Source organism: Papio anubis, chromosome 4 (assembly GCF_008728515.1).
Source record: "Papio anubis isolate 15944 chromosome 4, Panubis1.0, whole genome shotgun sequence".
Classification (NCBI taxonomy): Eukaryota; Metazoa; Chordata; class Mammalia; order Primates; family Cercopithecidae; genus Papio; species Papio anubis.
The window spans coordinates 93,420,384-93,441,040 of NC_044979.1; the positions used below are offsets into that span (position 1 = coordinate 93,420,384).

At 40.8% G+C, this 20,657-nt stretch overlaps 1 protein-coding gene across 2 annotated transcripts in view; it reads right to left on the bottom strand.

The window, feature by feature from the left end:
* Positions 1-20,657, bottom strand: part of IGF2BP3 (insulin like growth factor 2 mRNA binding protein 3) — a 154,347-nt gene that overhangs the window by 28,389 nt on the left and 105,301 nt on the right. For both annotated transcript variants that reach the window (XM_021935955.2, XM_031665320.1), the window contains 5 exons: positions 18,159-18,210; positions 18,003-18,066; positions 7,179-7,460; positions 3,460-3,594; positions 1,799-1,921 (listed from right to left, as the gene is read on the bottom strand). In XM_021935955.2, the coding sequence (XP_021791647.1) occupies positions 1,799-1,921; positions 3,460-3,594; positions 7,179-7,460; positions 18,003-18,066; positions 18,159-18,210 (656 nt within the window). The remainder of the gene's footprint in view (positions 1-1,798; positions 1,922-3,459; positions 3,595-7,178; positions 7,461-18,002; positions 18,067-18,158; positions 18,211-20,657) is intronic.

Here is a 20,657-nt window from a genome sequence, read left to right on the forward strand (position 1 = left end):
AAAAACACAGCTTACTTTTCAACCGCTCATAGTTGAACCATTTTCACAATTTAACAGTGAATTGAGAAATGACTGAAAAGATGTATAGTTTTTGAGGAAACCAAATACCTTAAGTACATAACCTTTCATAAGTATGTTCCCAGTCTGCACTAACCAATTCTAGGCATAATTGGCATTCTCGTGCAATTGCATTTTCTGGGTCACCAAGCAAGGAAAAAGCATGGAAATATTCCAAAAACACAAGCCAGAATTCACATGTCTAAACTTAGTTTTTACCAGTTGTTTTAGAATTTAGATTGAAGTAGGCTGGAGGAATATCAATCCATCTTGACTAAAATTTAAAATGGTTCACTCATGGCCATTTAGACAACAAAAATGTTAGATAGCGGCAGGAATATTCAGAAACTCCCTGCGGGACCTGGGTCCTGCTGAACCTTCACAAGTCACTGAAAATCATACCTGAAAACACCTAAGCCTATGCTGGTCAAGAAGAGCAATGGGAGACATGCGCCATGGAAAACAGAACAAAGTACATAAATTGAGAGGATACGGATTATTGGTACAAATCTCCTGCATCTTCTGGAAGTTCTCATTTTCACTACTAGTGAAATGTCACAGGCTAACCTTGAGCCAGATGAATGCGAAGTTATTCTTTAACATTTTCTTCAAACCTGCTAAAAATGTAAACATTTATATAATGAAGACTATTTCTCTTAGACTACTTTAAAAAGAAGTCTATAATTCTAATTCAGTCTCAACCTGGCCCTACCAAGCATTTTGTATTACAGTTTTAAAAATAGCTGCTTCTATAATAACTGTAAGATTTTTTTGCTTTTAAAACTCTCCCCTTTCTGGGGGTAAATTTAAGACAAAGTAGTATTACTTATTGTATTTGCCACTTTTTTTCCCCTTTATTTACAACCAAACGGAAGTTTCCTGCTTCCTTGCTACCTTCTTTGAAAACTCCTTGTACACAAACACTGTGCAGTCTTTCCCCTACCATTCTTCCTCAGTTCATCAATCTTTTCCCACCTTTTTGAGTACTCTGATTGAAACTAAGAATGGCCACCCTCAGAAAAAGAAAAACCTTTCCATATAATTTCAGAGCATCCACAGATTCTAGGTGTGGTAGCCTGTCTCCAAGGTGACTCCCCGCCACCCAGTTATCTGTAGTCCCGCACATACATACCGAATAGGGCTGACTTGTGTAAACAACATTAGAAAAATGATAGAGTATAACTTCCGAGGCTATGTCATAAAAGACATTGCAGTTTCCATCTTGACAACTGCCATGTCTTGAGAACACTCAAGCAGCTCTGTGGAGAAGCCCATGTGGGAGGAACTGAGGCTTTCTGCCAACAGCTAGCATCAACTTGTCAGCAGCATCGTCAGACCCCAAGCCAGAATCACCCAGCTAAGCTGCTCCTGCATTCCTAACCCACAAAAACTAGCTGAGCAATTAATGTTCTCATTGTCTTAAGCTGTCAAATGTTGGGATAATGCGTTACATGACAATGGATAATAAACTGGGTTATATATTCCAACTTTAGGAATAAACGTCATAAAACATAGTTAAGACTGCATTTAGAAAATATGAATGTAAAGCATTTGGTTCCTCCTGCCAGAAGCAGATAATGCTTTCAATACGGGTCAGAAACCTAACAGGCAGCAGGCTGTGTTTGAGAAACCATGTGTAAGTACAGCAGCACGGGTTAGCTGAAGCAGCTGAAGCTCAATACACAACATGCAGCTTACAGTGTTTGAAAGTTTTCTTATTCAAAAGCAAAGGAGCACTCACGGAGATATCGTGATTTTAGTGTCTGTGTCCTGCTCAATTTTTTTAAGATTTCTTCCTTCTTTACCAATAAGACGGCCAACAAAGTTATTATGAGCTAAAATCTTCAAGGGGATCTCTTCTGTGCTGTAAACAGAAAAGTGGTCATAAAATTAGAGTTAGTAAACCTATTCTTGGGTAAAAAGACAATATTCACTCATTAAACATTTACTTCCTACCTACCATCTGGGAAGCACTGTGTTAGGTACAGCTTAAAACTTGCTGACAATTGGCCAGCATTCTAGCAATGCATGAATAGAAGGGGAGGAAAAGTACAGAAGTTAACTTCTAAAATAGTTTTTCTTTTATTCACTTCGGGAAATATCTTCAGTGATGGAGTCTCTTACTCAAAACCATATTCCTAAACCCCTACTACCAAAACACAACATACAAATAAAAAACAGTACCACCCAGTACAAATATACACCTGGAGATATGTGCATAATTTATATGAGGAAACAGAAGAAACAACAGTGGTTACACTTTGGGGGAAGGGCGTAAGAACAGGAAGGGGAGCTTTCATTTTTTGTTTTGTAGCTTTCTGAATTTCCCAGTCATATATATGTAACTGTTTAAAGTGTCATTGCGGCTTTTCCTTTTTCTGTCTTTTTTTTTTTTTTTTTTTTTTTTTTTTGAGACAGAGTCTCCCTCTGGCGCCAGGCTGGAGTGCAGTGGCACGATCTCCACTCACTGCAACCTCCACCTCCCGGGTTCAAGCCATTCTCCTGCCTCCACCTCCCAAGTGGCTGGGATTACAGGTGCATGCCACCATGCCCAGCTAATTCTTGTATTTTTAGTACAGACAGGGTTTCACCATGTTGGCCAGGATGATCTTGATCTCTTGACCTCATGATCCGCCCGCCTCGGCCTCCCAAAGTGCTGGGATTATAGGCACGAGCCACCGCACCTGGCCTATTTTTCTCTATATTAAAATAATTCTTTTTAAAAATTTTTACTTTAATAATTACATTCTTATAATATGGCACCCACATATAATATTACTAAAACATATTTAAAGTTCTCTACAAGTTAAGGTTGGCGATGAGGTCCCCACACTAACTCCAGTGCCTTACGCTGGATTCTGCTTTCAGTGCAGCGCTGTTCTGTACGCTAAACGTGGCACAGAACCCAACCTTCACTCAAAGTTCCTGTGGAAGAAATATTTAGAGTTCCTGCCTCCATTACCCAGATAAATCTCCAGTTTGCCTTAGAAGACACTTAGGCACTTCCCCACCTCCACACTCCCTGCTGCTCCAAGGTGGGGCCAGGCAGAGGACAAGGACAAAGCTCCAATGAGCTCTGAGTAAAGGATGAGTCAAGATTTGGGGCTCTTGTCTTGGGTTAATCCAGGATATTTCCTGGTCCTAGGTTCCCCAAGCTGCCTTCTTCTATAGCTGCACTTCTCTTCCCCGTTATCACCACTCACCTATGTTCAAATGTGAATGAAAATATTTAAATATTAAAAGGCAGACACTTCACGACCAAATCAACAGTGCCAGCCACTGTAGCTCATCAGGTATCATTTCCCTTTGTTTGTTGGCAATTCCCAAGAATTGTGTCAGAGATATCAAAAATACAAGAGCACAAATATCAACCTCTTTCACAGGACAATTTTCTTTACTCACAATTTTATATCTTGAGCTTCCTTATGCATGATCTCCAGAATAGACTTACAAGCCGCAGAGGTGCCTTCAGGTGTAGAGAGGATAGTAATTGACTTCTCAGCAGCCCCTGCATTTTCTTTACGGTGGACATCGATTCTGATAGTGGGTGCAAGCAGAGAGGAAAACCAGAGCAGTAAGCGTGTATTCACAGTGGAGTCTGTAATTACCAATTGCAAAGTCATAGGGCTTCAGGGCAAAGCAGATGACTCACTTCCCTCAAGAGCATAAACTTTCAATAAGCTGTCAACATCAATGCCTTAGGAGGCAAGTTTTAATTCTAGGAACACTCCCCTTTCTCTTTCCTCAATCCAACCAAGCAGGGACATCTTTTCATTCTACCCAAGCTGTTTGTGCTTACAGCTTCCTTTCAGATGCCACAGAACAAATGTCTCATGACAAAGAGCCTGGATTCAATCTGCTCTAAAACAAATAGGAACTGGAGGGCATGCCAAGAGAGGAACTGGAATCCCACAAGCCAAGTTGAACTGCTTATTCTGCACAGTATGTCACTCTTCATTCATTGGATGAGCAGATTTCACCAGTCTGCTCCCCCCTTTGCAAGGTTCTTCCCACATTTTGCCTCCTTGATAGAGGAAAGTCTGCAACAAACAGTGATAGGAATGGAACCTAGACAGATGACAATTCTACTTCAAGAAAAGCAAGTGGTCAATAAACTCAAAATGATGTTTAATTTCACTAGTAATTATATGTCTGCCAGTTAAAAGAATGTCATTTTCTTCTAAACTTACAAAAATTGAGATAGAAAAAAATATGTGCAAGATGATGGGTAACAGGGCACACTCAACACTTTTGCTAGAAGTATAGAGCAAACTGGTTCAGCAAAATGCTGAGCACCTTGTGACTCAAGAACTGTACTTCCTGTAACATCTACTCCTAGTAATATCTACAGATACAGTCTCATACGTGGGCCAAGAGCGATGTTTCTTACCCTTGGCACTAATGACTTTTTGGGCCAGATTCTTTGCTGTGGGTGGGGTGTCTTCTGCATTGTAGGAAATTTACCAACATCCCTGGCCTCCACCTACTAGATGCCAGTAGCATGCCTCTCTCTCAACTCTAACAGCCAAAAATGTCTCCAGACATTGCCAAATGTCCACGGGGGTTGGGGCAGTGAGATGATCATTTATGGTTGAGAACCACTGGCATGGGAAGGTTCCATTTCTGACAGATAGAAAGTCAGAATTATCTAATTGCAGGAAGAGATGGTTAAATGTAGGAAGAGATGGTTAAGTAACAGTATATTCATATCATACAGATGTTTTTGAAAATGTGGTAAAACTACAGGTACCAACATAGTACAAAGTCCTTAAGTGAAATAATGCAATTCATATCATGACATGATTTCTTTTTTAAAGTCACACATGTTAGTAGATACAGGCAACAAATCCTATAGAGATACATCCCCAACTTACCAATGGCTACCCGGGTGAGACGAATGGTAACTTTTTAATTTACATATTTATATGTTTTGAATTAAATATAAGTCTGCTGTTATTTAAAAAGTACAAGAAAGAAAATCAGCTACTCAAAAATGTGTGTTTTTGGGAAAATTAAGTGTTTGTTGAGTTCCTCTGGCCACTCAAACACTTAAAGACCTAAATAACTCATGGCCGTGAGAGTGACCACTTGATCATGCCAATAAAATCAAGGTTTGGCTTTCATTTTCCTAAATGTTTGGTTGAAATCTAAAGCTTTACCTCAAGAGTGAAAGAAAACTAAAAATAAGGGCATGAAACAAATTAAGGGCTACCTAAAAATAACTAATAAAAAAAATAGTGTCTTAGGTAACAGTCCCAATCTTAGGAGTCATCTTCCCAGCTGCTGTTTCAATCCCCAGTCACTTTCAGTGATGCGTGTCTTCCAGTAACACATTAGCATCCCTCTTTGCAGTTTATTTCCACCCTTTCACTGTGCCTGGATTACTAAACTCCGATCCCCTGAGAGAAGGGAATGTGGCTTTGGAGATTAAAGTGGCCCTCTGAGACCATTCCAGAAACAGAGGTTCTGATAATGACTAATTTCAATGTCAAGAGTTAATTAAATCCACTGGCAGAGCTCTGCAAATGAATCATCGGATATAACAAAGATTGCTTCCCTTCCCCATCCCCATTTTCCTGCCTTAAGTAAAACAAACAGTTCAATTTAAGTCACAGCTCTTTCATCTGACAGAGAAATGAATAGCTCGAAAAGGAACAATTCTAATCTGCTACATGACAAGGAAGGGAAGCCATATAAAGAATTTCTGCAGGTAACGGTGGATCAAGGGAAGCAAGAAGCCCTTAAATTTTAAGATAAAAGCCAAGCCGACTGACTAGGTTATGGTTATGGTCCAATTGTCTTTCCCACTCCTACATGATGAGGTCAGGGCCATTAATTTTGCATTCAGGTAACCAGCACCCAATATCTCCTGCTTCAAAGCAGGGGAAGGCAGGATCAGATGTCACTGCAGGGAGCAGGTGGGTATAGACCACCTCTTAGTACAGTTCTTTTTGGTTCTGCATGAGAAATGGGTCAGCTAGTCCAATGCAGGCATGGTGCCTATGATGAATACGCATGTACTCTTAGGCCTGCTGGAACAAACACATAAAGTATACACAGCAGTGTAGTTCTAACTTTTAGGGAAAGATTAAGCTTATTTCGTCGGATCACATTAAAAAAAATCATTCTCCTTTCTCAATTTAAAAGGCAAAATAATCTTGTCATTTCTGTAGCTGGCCCAAGGCTTACAGGATGGTATTTTTGGATACAACCTCTTTTTCCCAGCACATTCACAGGTTCTTCAGGAAAAACGTTAGTAACAGGCCCAGAGATGTGCCCTGTAGCATGTTACCGAGCTAGGTATGGGGGGCAGAGCTTGTCACCAAGCTTCTCTGGGTCAAAAAATATCCATATACTGTACAACAGCATGGTTTCTAAAGCAAAACAACTAACATATAATGCATGAGGACTGAGAAGTATCTTAGACACACGTGAAGGGCTTCAAGCATAATTCACATGTAGTCATTTTAGTCATTTGACAAATAGAAGATCCTTCTATGCAGCAAGGCCCTGGGGCTACAGTAGTAAATAAAAACAAATAGTTCCTGCTTTCTGCTCATGATAATTAGCTCCAACATTTGGATGGGAATCTTCCAATCCCTTAAAGCCCACCAATTAAAAACATCAAAAAATATCCAGAAGAAAAAGCCATTCTAATCACATGGCTTAATCACAGGAAAAATTTGGATAAATAAGATGAGCGATTCGAGTAAGGCAAGACTGAAAAACTATCTCTGTATTGAGGCCACAAATAAAACGGATTGGACCCAGAAAATTACTTCTAAAAGCAATGAGGGGAGGTGGGGGGTAAGGGGTGGAACAGAGAACAACCTAGAAGCTGCCTGTATGTCTTCCAGAGCCTCCCCAACCAGAAGAGGATTAGGTATCATTTGTTTTCCATTCATGTGTGAAAATCTGAGGTTCTGTTTGAGACTGAGGATTAGCTCCAGATTTATATGAAATGAACACCAAGATACTGCAAGATTTTTACACATTTCCCAAGTACTGTACAAGGAGGCCTCATGGCTGCGTTCAGAAGGGCACCAAGTACCAGAACGACACACTGCTAAGATTCCAAGGGGAATTCTCCTGAACACCCACCATACACTCAGCATACTCACTTAGACTGGGTCTGTTTGGTGATGTTCCGAATGGTGGCACCTTCTTTTCCTATGATGGCTCCAACAAATTGGGTGGGAACCAGCAGGCGCAGAGGCAAATCACATGGTTTCTGCTTGGACACAGATCCTGGAGACCCCTGCCTTGAGGAGCCCCTCTGCCCAAGCCCCCGGCGACCTCGGGGCTGCTGCAAGGGGTTTTGCTGGGCGGCCATTTCATCAGGGATATAGGCTACTTTCAAGGTGAAATTCTCTAACTGAAATCCATTCAGTTTGTCTAGTGCTCTGAAAGTTGAAAAGGGGCAGGTTTGGGAAAAGGAATCAGTCTATACGATACATCTTTTAGCAAAGCAACACCCATCTCTTCTACTCAGCATTACTAGCTATAAACTTCTGAGTAAAGCCCCAGCACAAGCAGCAAACCTGCAACACACATAATCCTCCCCCTCCTCGCCCCGCACCACCACCACCTGCACACATTTTCCTTTGAGACAGGCGCAGCGGGGAAAAAGGCCACAAGTTTCCAGAGGGAGCTTATGTGCCATCTACTATTGAAAAATAGAAAAACAAAAAACATTTTGTCAAACTCTTGGTTAAGTTTAACCCATAAGGTTATTAACAGTTTAGAATAGCTAAGCAGCAAGAGAGAAGCAAGTGGGCTTCTTGCCTTGGCTAATGTTTCCAAATCACAGTGGAAGAGACATTAGAAATATATACCTCTTTTACTTCACCCTCTAAAATGTGAAGTATTTAAAACCATTTTAAGAAGCAGTGGACAAATATCTCTAAACTATTCACAAACTATCCTGAGTATTAAATTCTACCAGTCACACTCAGTACCTATTATGAGCCAGTCCCTGAGTAAACAGTGGTCCCTGACTTTGTGGTTAATGATCTGATTTGGGGCAAAGAGGCAAGGGTGGTGATAAACCAAAAAAAGAGAATTACTTTCTAATCTGCCCACTCTACCACACTATTTTGGGAGAGTTTCTCTCTTTTTCACCTGGTTTTTTTTTTTTTTTTTTTTTTTGAGACAGAGTCTTGCTCTGTCACACAGGCTGGAGTATAGTGGAGCCATCTTGGCTCACTACAACCTGTGCCTCCAGGGTTCAAGCGATTCTTGTGCCTCAGCCTTCTGAGTAGCTGGGATTACAGGCGTGCACCATCACGCCTGGCTAATTTTTGTATTTTTAGCAGAGATGGGGTTTCACCATGTTGGCCAGGCTGGTTTTGAACTCTTTGACCTCAAGTGATCTGCAGCATTGGCCTCCCAAAGTGCTGGGATTACAGGCATGAGCTACTGTACCCAGCCTCTTTTTCATTCTTGATCTTTATTTTAACACACAAGGAAACGTGCCCAAATGTTGAGCATAAATCTCAGTGAATTTTCACGAGGTGAACACGCTCATCCAGATCCAGAACTAGAAAACACCAGGACCCCAGAAGCCCCACCAGTACCTGCTTCTAGTAGTTACTGCCCCCCTACCCCTTGCAGACTTCTAACACCATAGATTAATTCTGCCTATTTAAAAATTTTATGTAAGTATGTATGAGTGTACATATGTATTCTCTCATATCTGGAAACTTTTAACTTATTGTATATTCATCCAAATTGTTGTGTTCTATTTTCTGGGTTTGTTTTGTTTTGTATTCATTTTGTGTGTGTGTGTGTGTTCTACTTTGAGAAGAGAAAATAATAAATTAGTAGAGAGGATATAGCCCAGATTTCATAAACATACACCTAATAATACATCCCTTTCTAACTCCCCAGTGCACAACAAAATGAAAAACAAAAAGAAAGAGGTCCCCACATTTCCCAGTGTCACGCAGGTTCTTTGCTCAGATTCTGTTCCAATGGCCCTGAGTTTACCCCAGATGGGAAAGAAAAACAGGCATAAAATGGTCTCTTTCTAGTTGCTTGGTGTGGTCGTTTCCAGCTTATACACTGCTTTACTTGCAAATCTACTCTCAATTCTTGACCTAAATAGAAAAAAGGGGGTAGAGTGGGAGACAGTTCTGGCACCGAAAAGGTCACTGAGGGCTAGGACCTGGACGGCAGACCCGGGCAAGCAGAGGGCTCACTGACATTCTCCGGCCCAGAATGATTCTCGGTTTCTCACTTCAGTCCTCTATCACTGTCCTACCTTCTCTGGCACATGAATGAACTCTATTGTAAAAGATCAGTCATGCAGAAAGTAGCAAGTGGTTGCTTTGGCACCATCACCAACCCTCCAAGGCCCTTCCCAGAACTGCTGCTCACTGCCATACTTCTATGAATGGACCAGTCCTTTCTATATGTTTACAAACACATGTATTCATGTTCGGTACCTTCGTTAAAAGCATAATTGGGGTTGTGATGTACACTGCTCTGTGGCTTCTTTTTAAATACCATGTCTTGGGATATTTCCATGTGATTTCTATGTCAGAGGGCATTCTTTTCATAAGCTTCAGAGGGTGACAGCTGGCACATGCCACACTTACTTTGCCAATGACTTGATGACAGACCCCTAATGCTGTGCTTTCCTCCTGCCCCTTTTTCCTTAAGGGAATGTGGATTAAGGGCCCTAAAATATTGTCGTTATTTCTAAAGGAAGAGAACAGCTGATAAATTTTAGTATTTATGGTGTATATTTGTTATAAAAAGTTGGAGTTGCAGAAGAGTCAACCAACTACAGATTCTTTCAAAACAGCTTTAATTTTTTTTTTTGAAACGGACTTTTGTTCTTGTTGCCCAGGCTGGAGTGCAGTGGTGTGATCTTGGCTCACTGCAACCTCCACCTCCTGGGTTCAAGCAATTCTCCTGCCTCGGCCTCCTGAGTACCTGGGATTACAGGCACATGCCACCACTCCCAGCTAATTTTTGTATTTTTGGTAGAGATGAGTTTTGTTGTGTTGGCCAGGCTGGTCTCGAACTCTCGACCTTAGGTGATCCACCCACCTCGGCCTCCCAAAGTGCTGGGATTACAGGTGTGAGCCACCACACCCGGCCTTAAATGTTTTTAAAGCCGGGAATAAACAGATCATTGAAGGTTCTTTCAAAAAAAATCAGGAAACCTGAACCCACTGAAGGCATCAATTACATCTAGGCATAAAAGGTAGTCTAGCCTTTTTCCTTATAAATGGCGTATTGCCAGCTTCAGAAGAGAATAAGTATATTTTGACTAGTAAATTAAGTCATTAATGTTACAAAAATGGTAGATAACTTTCTTCTTGACTGAGATAGACATATACAGATAGATATCATTCTCCCTGGGGTAAAACCAAGGTATACACGTCAGTTACCAGATGCTTCTATATTCTAGAACCATCTAAATAGTCACATGTATCACAAGAAACAACTTTATAACTTGGCAAAAACTAACGTCTAATTTTTTTTTTTTTTTGAGACGGAGTCTTGCTCTGTTGCCCAGGCTGGAGTGCAGTGGCGCGATCTCGGCTCACTGCAAGCTCCGCCTCCCGGGTTCACGCCATTCTCCTGCCTCAGCCTCCCGAGTAGCTGGGACTACAGGCGCCCGCCACCTCACCCGGCTAATTTTTTTGTATTTTTAGTAGAGATGGGGTTTCACTGTGTTAGCCAGGATGGTCTCGATCTCGTGACCTCGTGATCCGCCTGCCTCGGCCTCCCAAAGTGCTGGGATTACAGGCGTGAGCCACCGCGCCCGGCCTTCTAATTTTTATTGTGCAGCTTTAAAAAGATTTTTCCTTGTGGGGAAAAGAAAAGATTCTCTCACTGAAGAGGTCAGGTGGGGCTCTAGTCCCCAGTGTACCTTCTGGGCCCCAATGGCTAAAAACTAAGGCTGTTCCAGGCAGAGTGCAGACAGCCACTATTGAGTAAATCTTACTATCTAACTGCCATCTAAGCAGAGTTCCTGACCCTCAAATCACAGTGCTCCATCCACACTCAGACACAACTGAAAAGGTACAGGAGGAACCTAACTGCAGAATGGTGGCTTTCTCATGACTGCAGCTCCTAAATTACTGAATTTAAGTCAACTACTAGAACCTTTCTGGGCACAAAGTTTATTATTCAGCTATGTCATATGGTGATCTGCCGAGTTCATGGGGAAAAAATTTTTAGTATTTTCACCAAACCCACCGTAAATGCAAGACATGAGATGAACTGTCATAATTATTTGACACACATGTATTCAGGGTTTTTTTTGTTTTTGTTTTTTTGTTTTTTTGGAGACGGACTCTCACTCTTTTGCCCAGGCTGGAGTGCAATGACGCGATCTCGGCTCACTGCTACAACCTCAGCCTCCTTGGTTTGAGCAATTCTCCTTCTTCCTCCTCCCAAGTAGCTGGGATTACATGTGTCTACCACCACACCCAGCTAATTTTTTTTTTTTTTTTAACTAGAGACGGGGTTTCACCATATTGGTCAGGTTGGTCTCGAACTTCTGACCTCAAGTGATCCACCTGCCTCTGCCTCCCAAAGTGCTTGGATTACAGGCGTGAGCCACAGCGCCTGGCCAGGATCCTGTGATTACTTGACTCTCTGCTCTTGGTGCTATTTTAAGGGTTGCTGAGAAGATCTGAGCAATTTTGCCAGTTGGTAGAATTTAATCGTATTGATAAGAAGTTTACTGGGGTGAGGTGCAGTGGCTCATGCCTGTAATCCCAACACTTCAGGAGACCAAGGTGGGTGTATCACTTGAGGTCAGGAGCTCAAGACCAACTTGGACAATATGGTAGAACTCTGTCTCTACTTAAAGTACAAAAATTAGCCAGGCATGGTGGCGTGAGCCTGTAATTCCAGCTACTTGGGAGGCAGAGGCATAAGAATTGCTTGAATCTGGGAGGTGGAGGTTGCAGTGAGCCAAGACTGCCCCACTGCACTCCAGCCTAGGTGATGGAACGAGACTTTGTCTCCCCCCCCCCCCACAAAAAAAAATTGTTCATTGGGGTAGACCACAATTTAGAGCTGAATGGGCCTCAATAGAGACAATAAGTAGTTCAACTTGAGGAGGAGGGAGAAAGAGAAAGAAAAAAGGAGAAGAAATGAGACCCAGACAAGTTAAACGTACCCAAGAGTCCACACATACAGATCTGAATAGTGAAAAAAGAATACGGACTAGAGACCAGAATTCTAGTCCAGGCTTGAACATTAAGTAACCACGTTATCCTCCAAAGGTCATTTTCCTGTTTGGCATTAACCATCTCCCTAATAAAACTAAAAGATCAGATTCATGGTCCCTTTCAGCTCTCAAATTTCATGCCTGGCTGGATGCAGGAGCTCACACCTCTAATTCTAGCACTCTGGGAGGCCAAGGAGGGAGGATCACTTGAGCCTAGCAGTTTGAGATCAGCTTGGGCAACATAGTGAGACCCCGTCTCTTAAAAAAAAAAAAAAAAAAAGTTAGGTGGGTGTAGTGGCACATGCCTGTAGTCCCAGCTACTTGGGAGGCTGTGGTGGGAGGACTGCTTGAGCCCAGGAGGTTGAGGCTACATTGAGCCATGATTGTGCTACTGCACTCCCAAGTCTGCCTGGGTAACAGAATGAGAATCTGTCTCAAAAGATAATAAAATAAAATAAATAAAATTCCATGTCTAAAAACCTCTTTTATTCCCAGATGTCACCCTGTATATAATACAGGGTCCTCAAAAAATGAGGTTTAACCCATTATTGAAAAGTCATAAATTCAATGATCTCCTTGTACCAAGAATAAGGGGTTGACACAATTCAGCAATCATTACTGAAAGCCTGGGTAATATGATTTTAAGGATGTACTTTAATGAATATGGACGAAGCCCAAATGTAGGGCTTCATGACTAAATTGGTTCTAAAAACAAAACGAAACGGTATGGGCAAATGCCCTAGATGATGCACAACAGAAGATGGGATAGGTAAACTGTGGTGAGGATCCAACACTATGCAGAGATTAGAATCAGTATAAATACACTGAATGAAAAACACACAAAACTCTGCAGAATGATTCTTTGTAATTCTGAAAGTTACAATGCATGGGACAAAGTCTACAAAACTATGGCAAATTTAATAGTGGTTATCCCTGAATGGCAAAAAATCCCTTTGTCTCGCTGCTTTATTTCTTTTTTGAAAATAAGTCTTTTATTTACACAATTGTCAAAGTTTAAATGGGAATTTTCTTACCGTTAGCCACTGGCCAAGTTGCTTCAAACACTTCTAACCATAACCACATTTACCTTATACAGTCATACAAAGGAACTGCAATGATAGTTTCTTTTTTTTGTTTTTTTTTTTTCTCTTTTTTCTTCTTTCGAGATGGAGTTTTGCTCTTGTCGCCCAGGCTGGAGTGCAATGGCGTGATCTCAGCTCACTGCAACGTCCGCCTCCCAGGTTCAAGCAATTCTCCTGCCTCAGAATGATAGTCTTAAAAAGTATGAATAAACATTCCTATTCCCTAACAAAAACATCAGAATAGGCCGGGCGCGGTGGCTCAAGCCTGTAATCCCAGCACTTTGGGAGGCCGAGATGGGCGGATCACGAGGTCAGGAGATCGAGACCATCCTGGCTAACACGGTGAAACCCCGTCTCTACTAAGAAATACAAAAAATAGCCGGGCGAGGTGGCAGCGCCTGTAGTCCCAGCTACTCGGGAGGCTGAGGCCGGAGAATGGCGTGAACCCGGGAGGCGGAGCTTGCAGTGAGCTGAGATCCGGCCACTGCATTCCAGCCTGGGCGACAGCGCGAGACTCCATCTCAAAAAAAAAAAAAACAAAAAAAAACAAAAACATCAGAATAACCCCAAACAAAAGAAAGTATAAGAACTCAATGTCTACACATTTTCTAGGGGGTTATTTGTTTGTCACACATGACAAATCCTCTCATGAGTAATGTCTGTCCTTGACTGTCTTATCTCAACATCTCTGGAAGAGGGAAGGAAAAAGGTGAGCCTCTCTTGCTCTGAGGAGCAAGAAAAGGTGCATTCACTAAACACATACTTCCATTTTTAATGAAACTAACGAATTTGAAATTTAAACTTGTCAAATTTTTATTTTAATAATTCAAGACTTAAGCCTAAAATGAACACACGTATTAATATTTTCTAGAATATGTGTGCTATTAACCTTTGATTTATTTTAGCCACAAGGTGGCAGGAATTTCCATGTTAAATTCTGTCTTAAAGACAGCCATATTTGAGGACTCCTCTTAAATGACATTCACAGAGCTTTAAGTAACAGGCAGCTACAATCACGTTAAAACTAGGTCCCTGGCTCCTCAGCGTCAGTGACCAGCCATCACTGGAAATGAAGTATACCAAACAATAACAGGGGGGCAGCAGCAGCAATCAAACATGTTGGAAAAATACTTAATAGCTGCTAACTTTTGAGCTCTGACTACCTTACCTTATAGGTATTATGAAACATGTTTTGGAGGCATTATCTTAGTTTTCTCAGTAGCCTCATTAGCTAAAGACTATAGTTATTCCCATTTCAGAAATGGGGCTGAACCATGACAGATTAACTTGACCAACGTCAGCTAGAACAGTGGTGGCACAGAGTCTATTCCAAGAAACTGGGCTCTGGAATTGAACTCAACCTCCAAGTTCACTTCACAAGTACATCAAGGTCACATAGCCTTCCAAGCAACAGTTGTTACAAAGAGAAAACTGAGAATTATCAAAATAGCCCTTTTACCTAAAGATTGAGCTTTGGGTGGCCTGCCAAAGAAGGCATGGAGAAATGACACCAGGCTGTCATGTTTGGAGCCCATGGAGCAGGCCTACAGGGTTCACTGGAAGTCCTCAAAGTCAGTCCTGGAAGGACCAGACTTTCCCAAGCTCAAGCCACTTCAAACTGCTCCAAGCAGCCCAAACCAGTGGGTTAAACTATAAATACATGCATATATGCAGAAATATTTGTTTCTCTTTAATCTTCACTTTGTAGCTGAGAAAACTGAAACTCAGAAGTCGAGGTTACTAAGTCCGGGCTACCTGACTTTGGAGTTCACACTTCTCTACTACAACCAATGCCTCTCAAATAAAATTAATTCTCCTCACAGAATGAAAATATATTCCATATCCCTTTTCAAAGCTTATTAGAAAACTCTAATAACAATTTTTGTAACACTGTAACACAAAACTGAGTTTTCCACTCCTTAGATCGTTAACTTTTTAAATACCTCATTGCTTTCTAATTCTCTCCATCTTTGAATTCTTGCAGAGGGAATGAGAACAATATTCCTATAAGGCCACTTGACTGGCAGGAACTAAAATTAGGCAGTCCCTCTCCAAATATTCTTATTGGCGACTTTTGGTCAGTATTTAGTATTTAATAGGTGTTAACTGACTGAATATTAGAACAAAGGATACGAAGACTACTTCCCTAATCGAAATGCCTAATTTATTTAAGTTACCTAATTACTAATTACACAATTCCTAACAGACTTTTCCTTCCTCCTTGGGATCAACAGAAGCCTACCTATCTCTTAACAACCACGCTAAAGATTTTGAGAATACCAGGGTATCTACGTTCAGTTTGCTGTCGTGGTTAGGATTCTTTTCAGCAATAATTCTGCCTTGACTGGCCAGTCTACCTTTCCTGTGCTTGCAGTCTTAATGCTCTGTTTGTCTGTTTTCAAAGAAGGAAGGCTAAATATCAATTACTTTATCCTTACCAAAATCTTATGCCTCTTCAAAGCTATATAGCTTATGTCTCCAACTTATGTTCTCCCATTCAACTAATTAACTGTTAAATAAGCATTTTGTTTCCCCTTAGCTAATTTAAGTTTTCAAATAAGGCCACAACAACAGGCCTCTGACAATCTCCAAATATCCTTGGGTTTATCACATTATCTCGTATTTTCCAACAGGGACTTGGCTCTACCAAGTATTCAATATAAATCTTTGTAAAGTAAAACATGGCCAGGTGCAGCGGCTCACGCCTGTAATCCCAGCACTTTAGGAGGCTAAGGTGGGCAGATCACTTGAGCCCAGGAGTTCAAGACCAGCCTGGGCAACATGGTGAAACCCCATGTCTACAAAAAATACAATAAAAAAATAAAAAAAATTGCCAGTCTCATAACCCAGCCTCAAAATAAATAAAAATTAAAACACTATGGAGCCTCTACTTTCTCACTGCCCTCACTTTTATCCCTCATTCTACTGAGGGTATAAAAGGTAAAATTTTCCTGGTCTTCTTACATGATACAACTGAAGAACAAAATTAGTCAAAAAAAGAAGAGAAAGAAAAATCAATTTGTTTTATGACTCATACCACAATTTCCATAATGTCTGAGACCTTATGCAAATTGCCAAAAAATTTTAAATGAACAAAGGATACAAACAGAAGAAATAACAGAATGTGTTTAAACATATTAAAAGCCTCCACTCTCACTTATGGGAAAAGTGAAAATTAACATGATATATCACTTTCACATACTAGATTGGGAAAGTGTGATAAAGTCCTGTGTTGGGGAGAATTGGAGAAACGGACACCCCCACAACGCTGATGAGAATTTAAACTAGCTCAAGCTCTACAACAAAATTTAAAGTGCAGTTCTACTTCTGGGAATTTATCATACAGATACATGCTTGCATACACATGACACGCAAAAAGAGATTCACTACGATATTGTTCATAACTGCAAGAGACTGGAAACAACCTAAATATCCAAACTGAGATTAATCAAAGTCATGCCATATCTGTACAACCAAGTACTATGTAACTATAAAAAATATATTTATATACACAAAACATTCAAATGCTATGGTATCATTTGTGTAAAAGCAGGAATAGATACATGTAGCATTTGTTTTCCACATGGTTATCTCCCAAGAGATGAGGTAGTTGGGGAGTAATACTAGGAGGAAGATTTGTACTATGTGCATCTTCAAATCTTTTATATTTTGAACCATGTGAGTGTTATTGATTTTACAAATAAAGTTCCATTTACCTTATACACATTTCCATCTTCTTCTCAGTCTTATCTTTCTTTTTGTAGTCCCTCCCAAGTGAGTACTGCCTTTAGTAACCTAGCTGAGGTCCTACTCTTGCAGCTCATTTTACCTTTCCCCTTCAGGGCTCAGAGTCAGCCAGTGTGGTCTTTTCTTTCACCTGTCTGACACAGAGGACAGTCAGCCTGCTCCTGCCAGTATGGTATCTGGAGGTAGTTCAGGCTTCCATAGTCACCTAACACCCAGTGCTGTGCTACTGAGCACTTTGTATGCCATTCTTTCATGTTCATATTCTGAGCAGATCTGTTAAAGGCCATAAATTTGTGGGACCCCCATTTCTCTCTCTAGTGCTCAGTTTATTAGATCATTTCAAGCCTATAGAATTATCTTTTCCTAGGGGAGACTGTTTGATCTGTAAAGTACTGCCTGTTTACTGCACTGGAATATATTTTTTCCCATAAATCTAAGAGCAAATTACACTGATCCAACGTCTGCACGCTCCTAAATGACAATAGTAATCAGGTAATCAGTGAGTAAGAAGACTTAACATTTAACACTGTTGTTTAACACATGATCCAACTTACCAGCTTTAGATAAAATAGCAATAATATATGTGTCATACAAGACTGGGAGAGGGGGAGAGACTTTACGTTATTTGGCAACAATACCAAGGCCCAGAGTTTCTGCAAATAGGGTGTGATTTAGTTTCATACTAGACCACTCTATTATTGGCATTAAAGATATATTGAAAATGTAATACAACTTTAACCAATGTAGATTCTTATTAGACATTCAAACTTAAAAAGAAAGGTACGATTACAGGGTCAAACTTTGTAAAATAAAGCTTCTCTCTGCCACCCACCAGCCCTTATCAATTGAGAAATCCACAAAATATGTTACTGTACTTAACTTAGTTATTATATAAAGATTAAAAGTTTCAAGCTGCTTACTGTCTAGCTTGGTCCTTACTGGAATAGGTTACATTTACAACTGCAGTTTCCGAGTCAGTGTTCACTAGAGGAAGAGAAAAACAAAGAAAATAAAAGTTAGTTTTATTTCTACTTCCTTCCTTTTACAAATTTGAAAGCAATTCAGAAGACATGTACCTTGCTCACAGCTCTCCACCACTCCATACTGGACTAGTAAACTATCCAGCACCTATCAGGAGGGGGAGAGAAAATTAAAAATTTTGAGTTTCCCAAGTTATTATCAAGGGCAGGAATATGTCTTAAAATCACTAAGTAATTGTGATGGAAAAGAGCCAAAAAATTATCTGGGGCTTTGGACTGCCGAACTAAGGGATGGATACCACAAATACCACACTCAGACTTGTCTCTTCTGCCCTCTCCTAGATCCCTGACATTAATCTCATTTCCTAGGGCTAACCAAGAAGTAACACCGGCTCAGCAAAGTATGCAAAGTCACAGCCGCCTGGTTCCTGAGGCTGAAGAAGGAGCATATATTTCTCACACATACACAAACACATCATCATACTTTCTACTTGTATACAAAGTCACTAGATAAGGGACCAAGTTAAAAACTAAAGTTTAACGGGGGGTGGTGGCTCGCACCTGTAATCCTAGCACTTTGGGAGGCCAAGATGGGAGCATTGCTTGAGGCCAGGAGTTCGAGACCAGCCTGGTCAACATAGTGAGACCCCATCTCTAAAAAATAAAATAAAAAGAGAAAAAAACTAAAGTTTTATCTATAATATGTTCTTTTCCAAATGACTTCCTTTACAGCTCTAATGGTTTTTACAGAACAGATTGCTCAAGGCAGGCTAGCAAAATGAAGACAGCACAGTGCATACTCTACCTGGAGTCGAATTTAAAGCCCAACATAAATACATAGACAGCAAAAGTATGAAATGAAGCGAACATTTCTTAGTCTACACAGGGTTGGAAAATGTACAATCTGAAGTTATCTATGTTTTCACCATCTTTCCTGTAGCTGTATTATTAGAGTACGCATGTTATCCAAATGGAGAGGCTGTTAAAACAGTAACTCTACGTTTATTGTAATATCAACTGCAGATGTATGTCTCGTCAATATAAACCAAATTCAGGTGTCCTTAGCTTCTAAGAGCTATAGCAAAACAAAGTAAGCTTCTGTAAATAATAGCAAACTACTTACTCATCAATTTAGCTACAAATTTTCTTATGTATGTATGTATGTATAAGTATGTATGAGACAGGGTCTTGCTATGTCACCCAGGCTGGAGTGCAGTGACATGATCACAGCTCACTGCAGCATCAACCTTCTGAGTTTAAGTGATCTTCTCACCTCAGCCATCCAAGCAGCGGGCACTACAGGTGCACAGCGCCACCCTGAGCTAATTTTTAAATTTTTTTGTAGAGATGAGGTCTCACTATGTTGCCCAGGCTGGTCTCAAACTCCTGAGCTCAAGGAATCCTCCTGCCTTGGCCTCCCAAAGTGCTGTGATTACAGATGTTAGCCCTAGCCTAACTGCAAAGTTAAAAAGGCTGTTCCTTGAAAATGTTTTTCAGGCGCCAGGAAACAGTAAACCATTAGAAAACAAATTTTTATGATAATTTACTACTAAACTTAAGCAATTTCTTCTAAACGAAGTTTTATCTTAGGTGGTATATTTTAGGCTTTTGTCTACTGTTTCCAGTTTGAAACATATAACACGGTTTGTCTGGGGTGAGCTTTTGTTTTTAGTTTTGGGTCAGGGTCTCACTGTCACCTATGCTGGAGGGCAGTGGCACGACCATAGCTCACTGTATCCTCAACCACTGGGCTCAAGCAATCCTCCCACACCAGCTTTCTGAGTAGCCAGCACTACAGGTGCATGCCACCACACCTGGCTAATTTTTAAGTTTTTCGTAGAGATGGGGGTCTCACTATGCTGCCCAGACTGGTCTCAAACTCCCAGATTCAAGAGATCGTCCCAGCTGGGCCTCCCCAAGTGCTGAGATTACAGGCGTGACCCAGCGCCTGGCCTGGTTTTTCTTTTAAATAAGGTTAATACCTATTTATGAGTGAAATGCCCTTTCATTTATTTTTATTTGGTAAATTTCCTTTGCATGAGGTAAACTGAATTTTTATTTGGTAAATTTCTTTTGCATGAGGTATACACACAGGAGCACATTAATCTTTGTCTCTGATTACAGCTACTGTTAATCACAAAAAGACATTCAAATATTTCATGAGTGAAGTGAATACTTCAGAGGAGGAAATCCTGGTATATCTTATAGGAAGGGTACTCTGTAAAAGTGCTTGTCTGTTTTATAGGTGAATTTGCCATATGATGTTGATCATAAAGGCCAAAAATTAAGAAATCTCTCACGCTGCCATTCAAAGAGAAAATATACAACACATAATTCCTTAAATTAAAAACAAGGATGGCCGGGCACAGTGGCTCATGCCTGTAATCCCAGCACTTTGGGAAGCCGAGGTGGGTGGATCACCTGAGGTCAGGAGTTCGAGACCAGCCTGGCCAACATGGCAAAACCTCGTCTCTATTAACAATACAAAAATAGTGGCAGGGCACGGTGGCTCACATCTGCAATCCCAGCACTTTGGGAGGCCGAGGTGGGCAGATCACGAGGTCAGGATTTTGAGAGCAGCCTGGCCAACATGGT